Here is a 19189-nt window from a genome sequence, read left to right on the forward strand (position 1 = left end):
GACCTGTAGGATGGGCTGTACGGTTGGGGAAGGACTAGACAAAATACAGGCAGCACCTTGTGCACTGCGAGACACTGGGACACATTGCACCATGGCTCTGAAGCCGGACTCCTACGTGGTGCTGAACGATGGGAATAAAATGCCGGTGATCGGATTTGGCACCTTCGCCCCGGACACGGTGAGTGCATCAGACATAAAGCACAGGCTGTACCACTGAATCCAAAGCAAAGCGGCATTACTGCTGGTCTCTCACCACCGCAATGTTTCCCTATTTGGGACACCATGCCATCACTCCGTGCGTTACTTATTTCACAGGGAAACATTGAGAATCATAAAAATATCATCTTATTCCGCACAGTACACCAAAGAACAGGCCGGTGAGAGCACCAAGGTCGCCATTGACGTCGGATACCGCCACATCGACTGCGCCTTTTTATACAGGAATGAGGTCCAGGTCGGAGAAGCCATTAGATCAAAGATTGCAGATGGGACTGTGAAGAGGGAAGACATATTTTACACTGGGAAGGTGACCAATGAAAAAATAGTTTTCACTTTAACATGACCACTAGGTGGCGATGATGAGCTGTTACAGGTTTTTAATTTATTCTTCAGCTTTGGAATAATAACCACACTCCAGAGAGGGTCCGATTGGGGCTGGAGAAATCTCTGAAGGATCTGCAGCTGGATTACATGGATCTCTTCCTGATCCACACCCCCATGGAGTTTAAGGTTTGTGGATATATGTGTGGGATCGACCGCAGCTCCCAATCAGATCAGAGCAGAAGACATTAATTATATGTGAACTCTTTTTTTTTCTCCAGCCTGGAGATAATCCCTTTCCCACAGACGAAAATGGGAAACTGATTTTTCATAACACAGATATCCGAGAAACATGGAAGGTAAAATATATGAAAGATTATGGGTGACTTCAGGCGGAATGACTTCTCCTCCTCTTACCATAACCATCTTACCATCTGACCATAACCTCTAGGCTATGGAAGCGTGCAAAGACGCCGGCCTCGTCCGATCCATCGGAGTCTCCAATTTTAACCGCCGGCAACTGGAGCTGATTCTCAACATGCCAGGACTCAAGTACAAACCAGTGTGTAACCAGGTACATATCAATCACATATAAATGTCCTAAAAAATGAGACAAAGTGGCAATCTTCCTTACAGGTTGTGTGGTATTGCAATACCAGATATAACTCATAGACAGCTGTGGCGCTGTTTCTGGAAAATAAGAAGCCATGTTGCTGTAATATTTTGCTATCAACCTGTTGTTTACAGTGAAATGTTCTTTAAATAATTCCATATTATCCACATTGTTATATATATTATATATATAGTAATGAGCCATTATATCTCTGCACAGGTGGAATGTCACATATTCCTCAATCAGAGCAAATTACTGGAGTTCTGCAAATCTCGTGATATCATGCTGGTCGGATACAGTGTACTGGGGTCCAGCAGAGCAAAGGGCGCGTAAGAACAAGAATATTGTTTTATTATATCTGATGGTGTCCCAGAAAAAAGGCATATATATAAATATAACTACTATAACACTGCCTCCTATGTACAAGAATATAACTACTATAATACTGCCTCCTATGTACAAGAATATAACTACTATAATACTGCTCCTATGTACAAGAATATAACTACTATAATACTGCCCCTATGTACAAGAATATAACTACTATAATACTGCTCCTATGAACAAGAATATAACTACTATAATACTGCCCCTTATGTACAAGAATATAACTACTATAATACTGCCCCTATGTACAGGAATATAACTACTATAATACTGCCCCTATGTACAAGAATATAACTACTATAATACTGCTCCTATGTACAAGAATATAACTACTACTAGATGGTGGCCCGATTCTAACGCATGAGGTATTCTAGAATATGCACGTAGTATATTGCCCAGTGACGTAGTATACAGCACAGAGCCATGTAGTATATTGCCTAGCTACGTATGTCACAGGTTAAAAAATAAAAAATAAACATACTAAACATACTCACCTTCCGATCCGAGGGCCCCTTGTAGTTCTAACATACTCACCATACTTGTAGTTCTGTCGCCTGTGCGCGGTGCAGGCGGCAGCTTCCGGTCCCAGGGTTTGATGATGTCGCGGTCACATGACCGTGACGTCATGGCAGGTCCTTCTGCCATACGATCCTTGGTACCGGAACCTGCCACTTGCAGGCGATGCAGGCGATGATGTAATTTCCGGCCGCCCGGCCAGATGCGGTAGTTAAATGCCGCTCTCTGCGTTTGACAGCGGCATTTAACTAGTTAATGGGCGCGGGCGGATCGCGATTCCGCTCGCGCTCATTGCGCGCACATGTCAGCTGTACAAAACAGCTGATATGTCGCGGCTTTAAGGTGGGCTCGCCGCCGGAGCCCACCTTAAAGCGGGGGTTCTGCCAGCTGACGTACTATTCCGTCAGCTGGCAGAAAGGGGTTAATTATTTTTAACATTAGATCCTTTTACTGTTGACGTTGCATAGGCAGCGTCAATAGTAAAAACTTGGTCACACAGGGTTAATAGCGGCGGTAACGGAGTGAGTTACCACTGGCATTAACCCTGTGTGAGCGCTGACTGCGGGGAGTATGGAGCGGGCGCCGGGCACTGACTGCAGGGGAGTAGGGAGGGAGTAATTGGACTGTGCCCGTCACTGATTGGTCGCGGCAGCCATGACAGGCAGCTGGGGAGACCAATCAGCGAATGAATATCCGTGACGGAAGTTGCCGACAGAAGGACAGAAAGACGGAAGTACCCCTTAGACAATCATATATATAGATAATACTGCCCCCTATGTACAAGAATATAACTACTTGTTTCATTGCCCATGTCTTACCCTTTACATCCTGTCTCATGTAATAGTGACTATCCTGTGATAGTAGTAACAGTATCATCCATAGTATGCATATGATAGAATTACATATAGTGCTGATATAATAGTGTCGCTCACAGAATGAGACATCACAGACGGCCGTATAATGACTTTTCATTTTTTTTTTTCCGAGAACCATTAACCAATGTGCTTGTTTTCTTTCCTTTCACCAAAATTTTATAATCATGTGAGATTTAGTTTATTTTCTTTCTGACAGGATTGATCAGAATTCCCCCAAAGTGCTTGAAGACCCCGTATTAAATACAGTCGCTAAGAAGCTGAACCGCTCTCCTGCGCAGGTGGCCCAAAGATATTTGTTACAGAGGGGATGTGTCGTCTTGGCAAAAAGCTTCAGCCCTGAGAGGATCAAGGAAAACTTCCAGGTAAATGAGGAAATTAACATTTGAAAAATTTCCTTCATCTAAAAAAAAGCAACAATATTTTTTATTACTTTTCACTTACAGGTTTTTGACTTTGACTTAAGTGATGAAGACATGAAATCTCTAGATGGGGTCAATAAAAACATGCGTTACCTGATTATCGATGCGTAAGTGTCTTTCCTGACATTCTAGCTTCCGAGAACATATTTATTCATTTTTTTCTTTATATTTACTTTTATTATTATTTTTAAGATTATGTATTAATGTATTTTTATTTATATTTTAGTTTATGTAGTTACTTTACTTTTGTATTCTGTCTTTTACTTTAGTTGGAAAGAAAGCCCTAAGTTTCCATATCACGATGAATACTAAGAACGTTGGCCAATTTTTCTGGATTCATACTATCAACCCCGGTGTCTTAGTATCTTAGTCTAGCAGATTGTGATCTTCAGAGAATATACGATCTAAGAAATGTATTCTGGCTTTGGTATAGCGCTTATTATGGCTCAGATTTAAAATGACTTTAACACCTAATGAGAAATTCTACGGCTGAGTTCAGATGATCCCATTCGACAGCAAAATCTCTTTGTGTTTTAAGTCAAGAGTACAACATTCTTCTGTATATTGTAATAAAATACATTTTATGTGCAACTTACTTTGAAGTTGTCAACTGTTTAAAAGTTTTCCCAATACCCCTTTATCTAATCAAAAACTAATGATGTAATTCAGTACCTTGAATCCTTTTAAAATTCTGTACAACACAGTATAAATTTCATTGTTTTAAGTCTTTCACATGATTGTCACATAGCTGAGAATCTGTAAGGGCATCTATGATCGTGCCCATAGCGGTCCCTTAGCTTTTTAAACATCCTTAAATTTATATGAATTTGTCTTTTATCATTTTCTTTTAAAACACTCTTTTCTGTTGCTTTCCACCATGTAAGTTTTATTTTTACTGATCTGGCTTTAAATATGATACATGAATAGTAATAAATCATCCGTATCAATATATCATGATGTGAGAGTGTCCCCAAGGTCAGCATCATTGTTGTCAGATATCTCAAACCATGGGCTCCTTCCATATCCCTTGTGCTAGGGTGCACTCTAGCCATCCCTGCTCCCCAAATTACTTGTAATGATGAAGACATTGTGGCCACGTACCTTGCCGAGCTCCTGAATCCACGTTTAATATGTTCCATCCCCCACCCAGGGAATTGGGTAGTAGTGTTTGAAAATACACACACCAGACTATCAAGGAAATATGTACAGTAGTAAAGGAAAATACAAATCACACTAACATGCACTCACAAACAACAGAGTGGAACATCGTAGAGTGAAGGAAGGAAAAAACAAACAGACAGAAGAGGATGAGGATATGCACACAACAGAAAAACCAAACAACAGTCTTTACATAAACATCCCAAACACCTCCTCATACAACCAACACTTCCAGCTCCAAAGCCAGGCAGCAAGAAACTAACACTGGCATTCCTGAAAGCAGAGGCCAGTATACATAGGAAAGGGGAGTGGCCAACACTGAACAGCTTAGACCATCAACAGCTGGAAAGCTCTAGCAGCTCTTTAACTGAATATTTTAACCCCTGTACTGCTAGCAGAAACCTGCACCGTTTAATATGATGGTGAGGAGCTTCTAATCAGTGCAGGAGTGCGGGAAATCAGACGCTGTGGTCTTCTGAAACTGTCTATGTCTCAGTAAACCCGTAACATGCAATAGCTTTTTTTCATGTTTTTTAGTAATTTCATAAGAAATTTCACATTACTGGCTACATTGATATTTTGTTAAATATAAGCTCCTTGCATTGCGTTCTGACCTCATGATGTCACAGGGGCATTAAAACATGACAGGTGCCCATGTTGCCTTTTTCAATTTGCCAAGGAGGAAGCCGGATCAGTGTAGATCGTATGTTTTTGCCCATGTCTACCTGATAGCTTGGCACTGGTATATACAGACCCCTATATGGCAGAACACAGAGTTCCCACGGGTCATTATTGTGAGCTCATATCTGACAACCCATCCAGATTTGTCTACAAATCTGCATGTCCCCGTATACTGTATGTGTCACCCTCTTCTATTAAGGGCCTGTGAAGTGCCCGCCAGGGCGGCGGGGTACTCGGTACCGGGTCTGGTCGCTTCTTAAAGGGGATGAATCGGTGGCTGCGACCCGGTCCGTGGCCCTGGGCGCCCAATAAAAAGGGGGAAAGGTCTTTTAAGGGGAATTGTAGATAAAGTTTGTCGTGACGCCACCTGTGGTGATTGGTCAGTAGGGGGTCCTCTGGGGGATGTTGTTGCAGCAAGGATGGTATCGCTTCCCACAAGCAGGGTCCCCAGGGGTCCTATAGTGTATGGCAAGGATGGTGTATGCCGGGCAATGAACAAAGGACGCAAGTTGTAAAGTCTTTACCTGGTTTACTGTAGTTGGCAGGCCACAGTCCAGGGTACCAGGCACTGATGGTGATGCAGCCCGGCCGGCTCAGAAGCAATGGGAGAATCCATTTTCCAGTTGAGGTCAGTGAGCCTTTCCAACTAGCGCTTGCTGTATATGAAGTCCCTGCTGCCTGAAGCTTTCTGCAGAGTCCTCTATTCCCCCTGTCCTGAGACAGGTACCTGCATGACGGGCAACTTTAGCCTTTTTATAGGGACTCTATCATGCCCTGGGGTCCTCAGGTGCTGCTGCGTCTCAGGTGTGGTGTGGGCCAATCCCATAAAGTTCTCAGCCCTTCGGTTCTGCCAAGTGTCCTACAGTTCCACTAAGGCCTCGGGCTCCCAATACCCGGTACTGCGCTTCGGCTCTGAGGGTGAACGGTCACAGTTCCCCTCTGAGCTTTGTTCCTCTCCTCTGCTCCTTTCCTCAGAAGCTCCACCACATACAACCCTTCGGGTCCTTCTCCTTCCAGAGGCTGCAGCTCCACGTGGCTGCCAGGCCTCCCTGTCTGCTCTCTCAGACTTCTTTCTCCTCCTGTGTCTCTCCCAGACTAGCCTAACTCCTCCTCCAGGTCAGGATACATATAGCTAAGGGAAGCTCCCCTGAATCCGGGTCCTGAGCTCCCCCTCCTGGCCTGGTTTTGGAAGGTGTTGTGTGTGAGTGCATTACCTGGCAAAGAGAACTCCATTGCCTCCAAGCATGATATCACCCTCCCCGAAGGGAAGGCAACATCACTGCAGCAGCCGGTCACCTGGGGTGCTGCACCTGTATGTACATGCATGTGGTTTGACCCCATGGAAGATGCCATATAGTTGTATGACAGCTACAATTATTCACATGCAATATGGCTGCTATTATTCATCTATATACATTGCAGCCACCTGCCAGTCATATGCCCCCATATACATGATATCACCCTCTCCGAAGGGAAGGCAACATCACTGCAGCAGCCGGTCACCTGGGGTGCTGCCCCTGTATGTACATGCATGTGGTTTGACCCCATGGAAGATGCCATATAGTTGTATGACAGCTACAATTATTCACATGCAATATGGCTGCTATTATTCATCTATATACATTGCAGCCACCTGCCAGTCATATGCCCCCATATACAGTGCACTTAATTACCAAACACATTCAAGGCTGAAAGTTTTGGTACCCTTGAAATTGTTCCAGAAAATGAAGTATTTCTCCCAGAAAAATATTGCAATTACACGTTTTGTTATACACATGTTTATTTCCCTTGGACATAATTTTACACAAAACCCCAAAAATGGGCCAGGCAGAATCGTTGGCACCTTTCCAAAATTGTGGGTAAACAACTTTGTTTCAAGCATGTGATGCTCGTTCAAACTCACCTGTGGCAAGTAAGAGGTGTGGGCAATATTAAAATCACACCTGAAATCAGATAAAAAGGGGAAAAGTTGGCTTATTCTTTGCATTGTGTGTCTGTGTGAGCCACACTAAAAATGGAGAGCAGAAAGAGGAGAATGGAACTGTCTGATGACTTGAGAACCAAAATTGTTGAATAATATCAACATTCTCAAGACTATTAGTCCATCTCCAGAGATCTTGATGCTTCTTTGTCCACGGTGTGCAACATAATCCAGAAGTTTACAACCCATGGAACTGTAGCTAATCTCCCTGGACGTGGACAACAGTGTAAAATTGATGATAGGTTGCAACACAGGATAGTCTAGATGGTGGCTAAGAAGCCCCAGTCAAGGTCAAAATAAATTCAAGCTGTCCTGTAGGCTCAGGGTGCATGAGTGTCAGCGCGAACTGTCCAATGACATTTAAATGAAATTAAACACTATGGCAGGAGACACAGGAGGATCCCACTGCTAACACAGATCCAACAAAAAAAAAGCCAGACTGCAGTTTGCAAAAAATGTATGTGAGTAAGCCACAATCCTTCTGGGAAAGCGTCTTGTGGACAGATGAGATCAAGATAGAGGTTTTTGGTAAAGCACATCATTCTTCTGTTTACCGAAAACGGAATGAAGCCTACAAAGAAAATAACACAGTACCTACAGTCAAATATGGTGGAGGATCAAAGATGTTTTGGGGTTGTTTTTCTGCCTCTGGCACTCAGTGCCTTGACTGTGTGCAAGGCATCATGAAGTCTGAAGACTGCCAAAGGATTTTGGGTCACAATGCAGTGCCCAGTGTCAGAAAGCTGGGTTTGCGACCTAGGTCATGGGTCTTCCAGCAGGACAGTGGCCACAATCATACTTAAAGAAGCACCCAGAAATGGATGGAAACAAAGTGACGGAGAGTTCCGAAGTGGCCAACAATGAGACCGGATCTAAATCCCATTGATCACCTGTGGAAAGATCTTAAAATTACTGTTGGGAGAAGGCGAAATATGAGAGACCTGGAGCAATTCCATTTGAAAGGTGTAAGAAGCTTGTTGGTCGTTATAAAAACTGGGCCCAACCAAATATCAAGGTGAGGGTGCCACCAATTTTGTCAGGCTCATTTTTGGGGTTTTGTGTGAAATTATGTCCAATTTGCCATTTTGTATTTGCTTTTTTGCTGTTGATCCAATACACATAAAAAAATAAAAGTGTCTATAACAAAAAAGTGTATTTGCAATAATATTCTGGGAGAAATAGTTCATTTACTGGAACAATTTAAAGGGTTGCAACACAATATATATATACTGCATTTTCATGTCCTCATATACTGTATATTGCCTATTATATGCCCGGATATAAAGCACTGTGAATTGCCATGTATATAAATTGCAGTCACATACCCTCCCCATAGATTAACTGACACATGACAATCCCTTTAAAGGGGTTTGCATAGCCTGTAATATTCAGAAATTCTTTAGTTAGGTACATGACACATAACTTTTCTTAAAGGGCTGCACATTCCTTATCTACAACTAAAGATAAAACATAAGGCGTAACATAACAAATAAGAACCAGTACGACCAGTTACTCCACTGGTCTTATGGTATGTTTCTACTTTTAGTTTTTTTTTATGCACATTTTGAAGCCAAAGCCAAGTGTGAATTCATAGAAAGGGGAAACCTTGGGGGTGAATTCATGAAGGCTAGGACCAGTCTTGATCAAAAATCAGCTCGACTTATATGTGCCAAGGGCATTAATATTCTCATGCGTCTAGATTAATTTGGTGCATCTTCAGAACTTCCAAGTCAAAAAACGTACTGCAGTTATGCGACTGAAAAAGCACCCAAGCTGGCGAAACGTTAAAATCCTCTGGGGGTTTTATCTGCAGCCACACAGATTTGCTGTAAGTACTATGTACTCGGCTTCTGGTTATGCCACGGTCAATGATGCAAGTCAATGTGAAGCAGTCACAAGATGTCCTCTTGTTCTAATGTCTGACATGAGAGCACAGATAGCCTGATGGACTTTCAAGACAGGACTGAATCTCAGGGATGCACACCCAGCACCAGCAGGGAAGAAAAATACCAAAACTTTAAAAATTCTGTTGCCAGTAGTGGCATAGGAAACGCGTTTCGAGTAATGTTGCTCTTGGTCATCATGAAGTAGCCAACCAATCAGAATTAAAATAAAAGCGACATGCTAAACCAGACCAATGATGAAAAACATTATTATCACCTTTGGTGAATATGTCTGATTTGAGATTCTGACTTAAGTACTTCCGAATCACCCATAGACTTTAGTTATCCTGGCAGTTAACATTTGTATCACGAGGTCGCGCTGCTATAGATGCAAAGATCCTGGCTACCAGACACAGCCAGACTCCACATAGAAAAGGCAGATACGGTTTATTACCGTCTCTGCCTTTTGTATTGCTGTATGCGCAGCACTGAGAGAGTATAAAGTATAGAAAGCTCTAACTTATTTTTGTCACCCACAAAACTCTCCCCTGTATCCTCTTACATCTCCTCCCTCATCCCTGTCCACCACCCTTCTTGTGCGCTCCATTGTGCCAATGATCTAAGACTAACATCTTTATAATCTGAACCTCCAATACGTCTTGTTGCCCATCTGTCCCTGATACTTGCTTTGCTTCCTTTACCCCAGTCCACTAGACTTTTTTGTGCTCCACGTCGTGCTTTGGAGGTGGCCGGGCGTACTCCCATGTGTTGAACTTCCAAGGCCTATAAAAAGCCTTCTAAATCACGCACCTGTGTCTTGGAAATAGGATTTTCTAGTATGACTTTTAGTTTGCTTGTGCACAGTTCCTGTCAGTGGTCTCTAGGTCTTCACCTATCTGTCTGTGGCTACAAGGATGTCTTGTATCCAATTGTGGCTTCCAGGACATTATTAAGACTTCAGTGTTGCTAGACTCTGACTTGCTTCATACATCTTGACCTGCTCAGCTGCTGCCTGCAGTCTCCTGGACGTCCAAGCCTGTTTCTGGCATTCTGCATACCCGCCTGTGGTCTTTTAGATGGCTCCCGCCTGCCAGCAGTTTCCATCATCCAGCAGGCTTGCTTGTGTTCTCCTGGATGTCTATGGCTGACAGCAGTTTCCAGCATTTCACCTACTTGCCTGTGGTCTCTTGCACATCTTTCAGTTGCCTGCATGCGGTCTACTGGAAGTCTCCCGTCTGCTTGCCTGTTGTCTCCTGGACGTCTCCTGCCTGCCAGCAGTTTCTTGTATCCTGAATACCTTCTTACGGTCTCCTGAATGTCCCCACCTGCCAGCGCTTTCCAGCATCCCATCTTCCTGCCTGTGGTTTCTTGGACGTGTTCCGTGCGCAAGCAGTTTTTAGCATTCCGCTTGTGTGGAGAGATAAGGGTCAGTGCGTACTCTGGTCTGCTGGTCCGAGATCGAATGGACCAGGGGTTATCCCACTGTGTGCCTACTCCCCTTTCCCGGTGGGCATAGTACTACTCAGACAGACAACCCAGGGTGAGGGTAAAACAATGTTGCAATACTTTATTGAATCACAAAACAGACAATAAAATATAGAACAGTCCCAGCAAAATACCCAAGAAGGTGCAAAATCACAGAGTCTCACACTTCCGCTGACTCGGCGGGATTACACTCCCTGACAGAAGTTATGTCGCTTATCCATATTATGTAAATAAAAGCTTATAACCTGATGTCAAATTCATCCATTGGTTGTATAAATTATTCTTTTGAAAGCTGAAACTCTCCGAAATGTGGTTTAGGTTAAGAAAATAAATTGTCATCAATGCAGAAATATTGATCAGTTAATGGACGCAGAATGGTCAGATTTTGGCAAGACAAAAGTTTTGTCGCCCACAGAAAGTAATGTGATATTCAAACAAATAATTAACTTAAAATACAAATATATGTTGCATAACATTGGTGAATGAAGCTGTGGTGCTATTAAAGTCATATTTAATATTTTGTGTGACTTCCATAAGCTTGAAGGACTGCATCCATGCAGTACAACAGTGATTCATATAATTTAATAATGAAGTCATCAGGAATAGCAAAGAATGCAGTCTTACATGCCTCCCAGAGTTCATCTAGATTCTTTGGTTTTGTCTTTCAAGCTTCCTCTTTCATCCTACCCCAAACATGCTCCATGATGTTCATGTCTGGTGACTGGGCTGGCCAGTCCTTGAGCACCTTAATCTTTTTTGCCTGGAGGAACTTTGTTGTAGAGATGGATGTATGAGATGGAGCACCATCCTGCTGCAGAATTTGACCCCTTTTATGATTTGGAATATAAGAGGTAGCTAATACTTCTTGATATTTTAGGCTATTGATATTGCCTTCCACCTTGCAAATGTTTCGCACACCCCCATACTGAATGAAACCCCAGACCATGATCTTTCCACCACCAAATTTAACTGTTTTATGGGTTTATTTTGGTTCCATACGGGCTCCATTAGGTCTCCTGCAGTATTTGCAGCGGCGGTGGTGTAATTCTACTGAAGATTCAACAGAGAAATCCACCTTCTGCCACTTTTCCAGCGTCCATCTGTTTAGCAGGCTTTGCAAATGCCACACAGTTTTTTATTTGCCTATTGCTTAGTGCTGGCTTCTGGGCACTGATTCGACCATGGAGGCCTACAAACTGTTCTAGTTGACACAGGGACTTGAGGTGAGCAGGCCTGTTGGAGCTCTGCTGCAGTGGAAGAGGGGTTTGCTTTGGATTTTCTAACCAACAAACGTTCCTCCTGAGCAGTTGTCTTACGGGGTCTGCTGGACCTGGGCTTGTCAAACACATCTCCAGTCTCTTCAAATCTTTTTTTAATTCTTTGTACTTGATGCTGAGACACATTAAAGGTGCCAGCCACCTCTGCAATGGGTCTGGTCTTCAGCCTCTTGATAATCCAGGCTTTGGTCACAGGGTGGATTTTTGGCATGTTGCCAGAGCTCAAGTTGAAGTTCAAGTGAAGGCCTGGGGTGCTGGGTTTCTTTTTATACACACACACTAATTAAACGATCATTTATTGAGCACAGGTGAGGATGTAAACTAGGATTGGATGCATTATATGACCAGGCGACAAAACTTTTGTCTTGCCAAAATCTGACCATTCTGTGTCCATTAACTGATCAATATTTCTGCAATGATGCCAATCTATTTTCTTAACCTAAACAACGTTTCGGAGGGTTTCAGCTTTCAAAAGAATAATTTAAACAACCAATGGATGAATTTAACGTCAGGTTATAAGCTTTTAATTACATAACAAGGATAAGCGACATAACTTCTGTCAGGGAGTGTAGAGTAGCTGCAACTTTGGTGCTTTCAGGACTGACTACTCCCACCAGTGGCATCCTGCTTTTGGCGGGCACCCACAGAGAGGAAGTAATGACAAGGTTAGGATGATGACAGTCCAAGTGAACAGATGGTCCCAACCTGACTTCTCCAAACGTCTCCATGGAGCCAGGTGACCGCATGGTCCCAACCTGGCTTCTCCAAATGTATCCATGGAGTCAGATGACTGGCGGGTTACAATCTTAGCTTCCCCAATGTATCCATGGGTTCCAATGACAATAGGGTCACAAACTGGATTTTCCGAATGTCTCAATGGAGACAAGTGACCGGATGGTCCCAACTTGGCTTCTCCAAACATATCAATTAATTCAGTGACAGTCAATGGAGCAAAATCTATCCTTTCAGCTGGGATTGTGGTCCCCGAAGCTGACATCCTGTAGAATGTCAATTCTGTGTCCCTCTTGATGGAGCCATGTTATACTGGTAGAGTGTTCCTTTATGGAGTTATAGTGTCCTGGCTGTTGTTCTGTCAAGTCACTCTCTATTTGCAGAAGGTGTTGCAATAAAATACATTTTGTGTCCAACTTAATTTGAAGGTGTCATCTCTTGGAAAGATTTGCTAATACCCAGTTAACTGATCAAAAACTAAATATGTATTTCAACACCTTTAATCCTCTTAAAATTCTGTACAACATGGTTTCAATTTCATTGTTTTCTGTCTTTCATATGGCTGTCAAATAGCTGAGAATCTGTAGCGGCAGGCATCTGTGATCGTGCCCATAGCGGTCCCTTAGCTTTTTAATTAAACATCCTTAAATTTATATGAATGTATGTGTTATTATTTTAGTTTAAAATACTATTTTCTGCTGTTTTCCACCATGTAAGTTTCAGTTTTACTGTTCTGGCTTTAAACATGATATACGAAGCAAAACAAATAAAATAAAACAGCATCATCAGAATCAAAATATTATGATGTAAGAGTGTCCCCAAGGTCAGCTTTGTAACGGTGCATACAATAGTCCTTCAATACTGAGCCGTTACTGCCACATGTGCCCCTATTACTGATCCTCTTAGTACTCCATATAATAATGCCACCACTGTTCCCCACATAGTAATGCCCACCACTGTGCCCATTACAAAGTAAAATCCCCCTTTGTGCCGTCTGGATGGTAAAACTACCCCTTTAAAATATTACTGCCCTGTGCAAGTGCTTTAGTAAACAGTGCTCCATTTTGTCCCTAAAAATTAATGATGCCCCCATGTGCACCTTTGATGTTCACAATACTCTGAATGCCTCTATAATAATGCTTCTTAAGTGCCCACTTCACATTTAATAATGTCTCCTGAGTCCCCTATGTACAGTAATAATGGCCCATGAGTCACTAGCATCACTTATGTAATCAGACGGACATGCGACCACATGAATGCTATTTGTATGTGCTGACTAGAGCCTTTGGGCTTCTCTATATTCTCTTCAATTGAGAGAAGCCAAATTTATGTAGTCAACGCATGCACATAGCAAACATGTGGTTACATAACCACCTGATCACACTGATGATATTGGGGACTCATGACAGCAGGTGCACCGCACTCTATCATGATTTGCCAGTCTGCAATCATACAGTGGCGAAAAAAAGTATTTAGTCTGCCACCAATTGTGCAGATTATCCCACTTAAAAAGATGAGAGAGGCCTGTAATTTATGCAGCGCCCCAGAGTCCTGGTCGTTGCAGTAATGTCGCTCTGCCACTAAGGGGAGTGATGTTACGTCTGATTGCACTAAAGGAGTTTCTCTGACCAGGTAACACTCACACTCACTTCACACTCCGGCCACCAGGGGGGGGGGGGGTTCTATCTAGTAGGCCACTCCTCACACTCTGGTAAAACTGGGGGTTGGACAGGAAGACAGAGAGAGAAGTAACTGGGAAAAGCTAGTGAGAGGACCTGTCAGGGATGGGATCCTGGCAGACTCCTAAGAGCTGAACTAACCAGTGAACAACGGGAATACAGTAAAGAGGAATTAGGACCAGAAGGAGTCGTGCTGTTAGACCGAGGCAACATCCTTCTGAGGCGCAAACAGTCGGTGGCCGGAACGCCGAGCAAGTAAGAGACTCTAAGTACTACTGCAAACCACGGCCGGACAGCCAATTATAGGTTGGCTGTCTCACACAAATCACCTAAGCAGACAACGGAGGCAGCTGTGGGAGAGGGGCGACTCTAGGGTCCCGGAAGAACTCCAGGCCTACCCCGTCATACGGGTGCATCCTACCATATCACCTGGGGGGGGGACGGAGAGAACGAACATCAGAGACAGGCAGAATCAGTTGTGAGGACTATCCCGGGAGCTCAGCAGGGAAGAACTACAACACCCAGCGCTAGAAGGTAGACACTGATTCCCCCCTGTAAAGGGAACTCCTGATGTGCCTTTGGACCGGCCGGTCTCTGACAGCCCTGTTGACAGCACTCTGGACTGAGGACTCTAAAACCTTCAGTAAAGAGGTAAAGAGACTGCAACCTGGTGTCCTCGTTATTTACTACGACCTACACTGCACCGCAACATCACCACCACCTTTCATTGGATGCCCCTCAGCAGGGTCACGGACCGGGTCTAGCCACCGTGACAACCCCAGAGCAGAGACTCAGAGGCCCGGTACCGGGTACCCCTCGGCCCTGCGGCAGTGGGGGCGCTCCATTTTGGCGTCACGAACAGGATCTACTTAAGCCTGAAGAATCAGGTCATGTGTGCCTTGGAACTGTGATTTATTGTGCTTGGACTGTAACTTATTGCAAAGACTGTGCGTCGACAATTGCCGCCAAGAGTTCCCGCCACGATTCGCCATCGCAGTGTGCGGAGGGAGGAGCCACAGCTTCGTGGGCGGAACCGGCCAAAAGAAGCGCAGAACGAGGAAGCGCGGTAACGTGCCGATCCCGGAAGAGGAACCCCGATCTCCAGCAGGTTAGTGGAGGAAGGGCCAGCCATGTCCGAGTCGGGAGGAGCGGAGGAGGAGGCCGCAACCGGGGACGCAGGGGCACCTCCGGGCCCCGCAGCGGGCGAAGCCGCGGCCCTAATACCACCACCGGCTGCTGCAGAACCCGCTGCCCCCAGCAGTCAGTCGGACACTGCCGCTACCACAAAGGCCATAATGCCCTTCTCTATGCCGTACCTGCCCGGAGCGGCGTGGCTCCCGCGATACTCCGGGAAGTCGCATACATTCACTGACTTTAAGGAAGGGCTCTGCAGCCTGCTCGAGTTCTATCCCCTGACAGAGCCTCAGAAGGTTCATATGATAACCGGCCAACTCTTTGGGGCGGCTCTGAGAGAATTGAAGTCCTGGCCCGCCGAGGATAAGGGAACTGCACAGCAGATTTTCGCAAAGCTTAAAGCCACCTTCGATACTCGCACTGCTACAGAAATTAAACTGACTTTCTATGGATGCAAACAGAGACCGCAGGATAGCTTACGGGACTATGCCCTTAATCTCCAGGAGGCGATGCGGGCCATTAAGCAGAGTGACCCCGGCAGCATGCAGGATGAGGATAAACTCCTGAAGGAGCGGTTTATTGAGGGGCTCCTGTGCAGTCACCAGCGGGGCTATTGCACTTCTTGGCCATGCAAAATCCAGACTTGACTTTTGCGCAATTCAAAGATAAAGCTATCCAGGCATTGCAGGAGCGACAGCCCAGCCGTGCAGCACCTCCCCGGCGCCCCGCGCTCACATACCACCAGGAGGTGGCGTCGGATGCCCCAGTTGCCGCCGAGACCGACGCCCAGAGCCTAGAGGATGACTCCCCTGCAGGACTTCGCCTCCAGATGCAGGAGCTAACCAACAGCGTTGCTGCCCTGGCCCGGACGGTGCAGTCCCTACAGGAGGCCCCCAAGGAGAAGATCCAGTTGGCCTCCAGACCAGAGGATGTCCCTTGGATGCGACAGAGGAGGACTCCGCCGACCAGAGGCCGGAACGACGATCGCTTCCACCAGGACGGACGACCCATCTGCCGCCGCTGTCACCAGGTGGGCCACCTTGCAAGGTACTGTCCTTTAAACGAGCAACCCCTGGGGCAAAGGGCCAACCCCCAGGAGTAGGACGGTCAGGCCCGCAGCATTGGAGAACCAAGTACATTGGAGGACGACCAGTTCTCCCTGTAGTGGTTGATGGAATCCCCTTGAACGCTTTGCTGGACACCGGTTCTCAGGTGACGACTATACCTTACGTGCTTTATAGACGGTATTGGGAGGACACCGATATTACTCGTGGCCCTGACGATGATTTCACCATAATAGCCAGTAATGGTCAGCCGTTGCCACAAGTGGGGTATAAGGAGGTCACCATCAAGGTGGGGCGGGTGGAATTGAAAGCCCAAGGGATTGTGATTGTTGATATTGACCGTCGAGAATGTAATCCCATGATGACTCTTGGTACTAATGTTATAGAAAATTGTCTAGCAGAAGTTATTGTTTTATTGCAGCAGGTGGCAGAAACCGCTGGCCACAGTGGGCAATGTGCCCTGCAGAAGGAAATCAGAGCACTGATGCAGAGACAGCAGGTAGAGCTGACTGGTGGTGAGATTGGTCGTGTCACTGTGAGTGATTCAAACCCCATCGCGATACCCCCCAGGAGTGAAATGTTAATAAGGTGTCGGGCAGCCATAGGCCTCAGGGGAAAGGACTACCAGGCCTTGGTAGAACCCGTATATTCAGACAATAGGCCTACTATTCTGACAGCCCGGGGGGTGGTCGACGTTTGCCAGGGGAGAGTGCCCGTACGTGTCCTCAATTGTGGGGAGGAAGAGGTTCACCTCACCAAGTATGCCACGCTTGCCAAATTGTTCACTGTTAATAATAGTGTGATACAGACACCTGAACCCTTGGTCCCGTCAAACGTGGCGGAGGACAACGGTTCTGCAGAGCACTCGAAAGACTGGTGTCGGGAATTGCATGTGGGCACTGACTCTACCCCATCCCATCAAAAACAGGGGGCCTACAGGGTGGTACACGAGTACGAGCAGGTATTCAGCAAACACCCCTTAGATTTTGGGCAGGTGAGAGGGATCCAACACCATATCCCCACGGGAGATCACCGACCCATAAAAGAGAGATATCGCCCTGTACCCCCAGCTCATTACCAGTGTGCCAAGGACATGTTGCGGGAAATGAAGGAGGCTGGGGTGGTGAGAGACAGCTGTAGCCCCTGGGCAGCTCCGTTAGTCCTTGTTAAAAAGAAAGATGGTACAATGAGAATGTGTGTTGATTACAGGCAGTTGAATCGCATTACACATAAGGACGCATACCCACTGCCCAGGATAGAGGAGTCTCTGGCTGCCTTAAAATCTGCTAACTACTTCTCTACCTTAGATCTCACCAGTGGGTACTGGCAGTTTCCTGTAGCAGAGGCGGACAAAGAGAAGACAGCCTTCACGACACCAATGGGTCTCTGCGAATTCAATTACATGCCCTTCGGATTGTGCAATGCTCCCGGGACCTTCCAGAGGATGATGGAGTGCTGCCTGGGACACATGAACTTCGAAACCGTGCTGCTGTATTTGGATGATGTCATTGTCTTCTCTAAGACCTACGAAGACCATCTGAAGCACCTGGCTGAGGTGTTTGAAGCCCTGTCCAACTTTGGCTTAAAGGTGAAACCGTCCAAGTGTCATCTGCTGAAACCTAAAGTGCAGTACCTGGGCCATGTGGTGAGCGCTGAAGGAGTGGCCCTAGACCCCGATAAGGTCACGGTGATCAAGGATTGGCCAAAGCCCAGTGACCTTCACGAAGTCCGGCAGTTCCTCGGGCTGGTAGGCTATTACCGGAGGTTCATTAAGGACTTTACCAAGAAGGCCGCACCCTTGCAAAACCTGTTGGTGGGCCAACCGAAGAGGACCAAGGGGAGGAACACCCCCTTTGATTGGAACGAGGAGCTGGAGGGATCCTTCACTTGTTTGAAGTCGGCACTGACGGGAGAAGAGGTACTGGCTTACCCCGAATACGACCAACCGTTTGTGCTGTACACAGATGCCAGCAATGTGGGATTAGGAGCCGTACTGTCCCAGGTCCAGAAAGGCAAAGAAAGGGTGATCGCTTACGCCAGCAGGAAACTCCGTCCCACGGAAAGAAACCCTGACAACTACAGTTCCTTTAAGCTGGAATTCCTTGCCATCGTCTGGGCAGTGACAGAGAGGTTCAAACACTACCTGGCCTCCGCGAAATTCACCGTCTTCACGGATAACAATCCGCTAACGCATCTGGATACTGCCAAACTCGGGGCCTTGGAACAGCGGTGGATGGCCCGGCTGTCCAACTACGATTTCACCATCAAGTACCGGGCAGGACACAAAAATGCCAATGCCGATGCCTTGTCCCGAATGCCCAATTTGCCAGAAACGGGAGAAGACCCGGAGGCACTTGAAGAGGTGGAGCTGCCTGCGTTCCATCGCCCCAAAGCCACTCAGAACTCTCATCATGTGAAGAACAGGCACAGGAACCAACCGGATGCCATGCTGAATCCCCTGCCCCATCACGGATGGGCGGAAACTCAGGATGGTGACCCCGCGGTCCGTCGGGTGAAAGAGCTCTTGACGCAGGCAGGGTTGCATCCCGGCCCAGATGATCCACAAGAAACCCAACAGCTGTGGAAGGGGAGAAGCAAACTGTTTATCCATGATGGCAAGCTGTGCAGGAGGAGCATCGACCCACGTACTCATGAATTGGTGTGGCAGATAGTGGTGCCAAGGCGAGATGCGCCCATGGTTCTGGGAGCCTACCACGATGGAGCCGGACACTTCGGATGGAGGAAGCTAGAGAGGCTACTCCGAG

At 46.0% G+C, this 19189-nt stretch overlaps 1 protein-coding gene across 1 annotated transcript; it reads left to right on the forward strand.

Annotated features, from left to right (window-relative positions):
• On the forward strand, window positions 1-4301 carry LOC143776955 (aldo-keto reductase family 1 member C1-like). The gene is made up of 9 exons (XM_077266829.1): window positions 1-178; window positions 359-526; window positions 613-729; window positions 822-899; window positions 992-1114; window positions 1373-1482; window positions 3128-3293; window positions 3375-3457; window positions 3620-4301. Exons 1-9 carry the CDS (start codon window positions 11-13, stop codon window positions 3660-3662), a joined length of 1056 nt encoding a protein of 351 aa, XP_077122944.1. The 5' UTR covers window positions 1-10; the 3' UTR covers window positions 3663-4301.
• Window positions 4302-19189: the final 14888 nt, after the last annotated feature.

The sequence above is a fragment of the Ranitomeya variabilis genome, chromosome 5, assembly GCF_051348905.1.
Source record: "Ranitomeya variabilis isolate aRanVar5 chromosome 5, aRanVar5.hap1, whole genome shotgun sequence".
NCBI classification, from domain to species: domain Eukaryota; kingdom Metazoa; phylum Chordata; class Amphibia; order Anura; family Dendrobatidae; genus Ranitomeya; species Ranitomeya variabilis.

What these genes read in the sequence shown, in the direction of transcription:
- LOC143776955 (XM_077266829.1), top strand. Translation starts at nt 11, where the DNA reads ATGGGCTGTACGGTTGGGGAAGGACTAGACAAAATACAGGCAGCACCT. An exon ending in ATATCCGAGAAACATGGAAG is followed by an intron (nt 900 to 991) that starts GTAAAATATATG and finishes CATAACCTCTAG; the next exon opens with GCTATGGAAGCGTGCAAAGA. An exon ending in CGTTACCTGATTATCGATGC is followed by an intron (nt 3,458 to 3,619) that starts GTAAGTGTCTTT and finishes CTTTTACTTTAG; the next exon opens with TTGGAAAGAAAGCCCTAAGT.